At 37.3% G+C, this 1846-nt stretch overlaps 1 protein-coding gene across 1 annotated transcript in view; it reads left to right on the top strand.

The window, feature by feature from the left end:
• mpped1 (metallophosphoesterase domain containing 1) overlaps positions 1 to 1846 on the top strand; it is a 90344-nt gene that overhangs the window by 81045 nt on the left and 7453 nt on the right. Inside the window, exon 6 of the mRNA XM_032505318.1 lies at positions 1521 to 1634. Within this exon, the coding sequence (XP_032361209.1) occupies positions 1521 to 1634 (114 nt within the window). The remainder of the gene's footprint in view (positions 1 to 1520; positions 1635 to 1846) is intronic.

Here is a 1846-nt window from a genome sequence, read left to right as displayed (position 1 = left end):
TTATGAATTGATACTATAAATAAAATTAAATTGAAACTTGAATTGAATTGTTCATTAACTTGTGATGTGAGAGACAGTGCATCTTGATAATTTTGCTTTATTATTTGTAATAATAAACACTATAGGATCACAGTAAGCCACATTATACACTTAAAATATAAAATGAAAATGTTCCCATTCTTGAACTTATTACTTGAAGGACTCATGGTACAAAGAGCTCACTGACATTGTGTCCGTGGCCAAAACGAAAATAATAATTGATATCTGATGATCGAGGTGTATGACGCAGCCAGGTGTGTACCAAGCGACCAATCACAATGCCTGTTCTAGATGGACTTTAAATTAAACTAATACCTGTTTGTACCTGTAATCGCTTCATCAGTATTTTTGTTTTGAAGGAGGAAGTTAGTAAAAGCATATACTGCTGACTCGGTTCGACCAACTACAATATTCAGCCATTCCAATTGAATTCAATTGAATTGAAGTTCAAGACAAGTCCGAGACAACAGAAAAGCACTCAAATACTACAGCCCTGTCTGCTGTGGTGAAGCTCTTTTCTTCACGATGCTGTATTGCCCACTGTACATTACTGAGTTAGCATTACCGGGAGGTCACATAGTGTTTTGCACTGACAGAAAATCATTCACTTACAATAAGTGAATATATTGCAGATGCATCGTTGCATTCCAAGGGTTGCACACATCCTACTTTGGATGTCTTGTATCACTGTCACTGTAGAGATTGTTGTAGAGTTGTTGTAGCAACCAACGTAATAATAACTTTGATTCATATAGCACATTATTGAAAAGGACACGTAACACAAGTACAGGAGGACAAGGGGAAAGAAAAGAGTAAGCCAACACAAACGCGAATTTACAACCTCCGTAATTGTGTCCATCTGTTAAAGCCTGACCGAGTGAGATTCTGGTTTTCGCTCATTGTCTTTCCCTTTCCCTTTTAGCTATATAACGACATGTTATGCTACCTTTACCTGGCTGGATACTCACTAACACATGTGTTAAATCTGTGACCCATCGGATCACAATAACATATTGTGACTTTGCGAAAAAAAAGAAGAAAAAAAAAAATTTCTGTAATGGGCCCAATATGAAATTTCTTCAATCCCAAAAAGGAAGCACATAGTCACCTTGAACACAGCGATTTGGGACGTATGGACTTTGCATACGACATGGTATTTTTCCTTAGTGTATCCAATTGGCAGGGCATTCATTTAAATAGATTTTTCTCTTCACATGAATAGTCAAATTAAATTGTAGAATGAATTTATGGTAATTCTACTGCATATTTCCCATAAGTCTGTCACTGAAACTTAACAGTATGATGAAATGTAACAAATTAAATTAAAAAATATGATGAATATGACTGCCTCTTTTCTCAGGTTCTGCTGAGCAGATGCATTGCAGCTTGTAAGAAACTTCAAGTTTTTTATGTTCGCAGGCTCTGTGGGAAGCAGCGGGTTTAATGTGAGGTGTGTTCGATTTGCATGTCGCTGTGTGCAGGTTTCCTGGACTGGGTCCCAAAAAAGATGCAGCGTGTGGGGTGCATGGAGCTGCTCAACACAGTCCAGAGGAGAGTCCAACCCAAATTACATGTGTTCGGACACATTCATGAAGGTACGCGCATGCGCTTGTAAAACACTTAAACGCACACAAACACAAAGACACACAGACACACACAATACTGCAGTAGCTACAGAGGCACATATGGTACATTTAACACAATATTGTAAATTAACATGACAATTTTTACATCAAAGTTGAATAGTGTACTCATACTGACTTTAGAATATATATATTTTCTCCTAACCACGTTTAATGGAAAAAGG

This window comes from Etheostoma spectabile, chromosome 23 (genome assembly GCF_008692095.1).
Source record: "Etheostoma spectabile isolate EspeVRDwgs_2016 chromosome 23, UIUC_Espe_1.0, whole genome shotgun sequence".
Taxonomy (NCBI): domain Eukaryota; kingdom Metazoa; phylum Chordata; class Actinopteri; order Perciformes; family Percidae; genus Etheostoma; species Etheostoma spectabile.
Note: the sequence above shows the minus strand (reverse complement) of the source record. Positions and strands in the feature narration are given on the sequence as shown.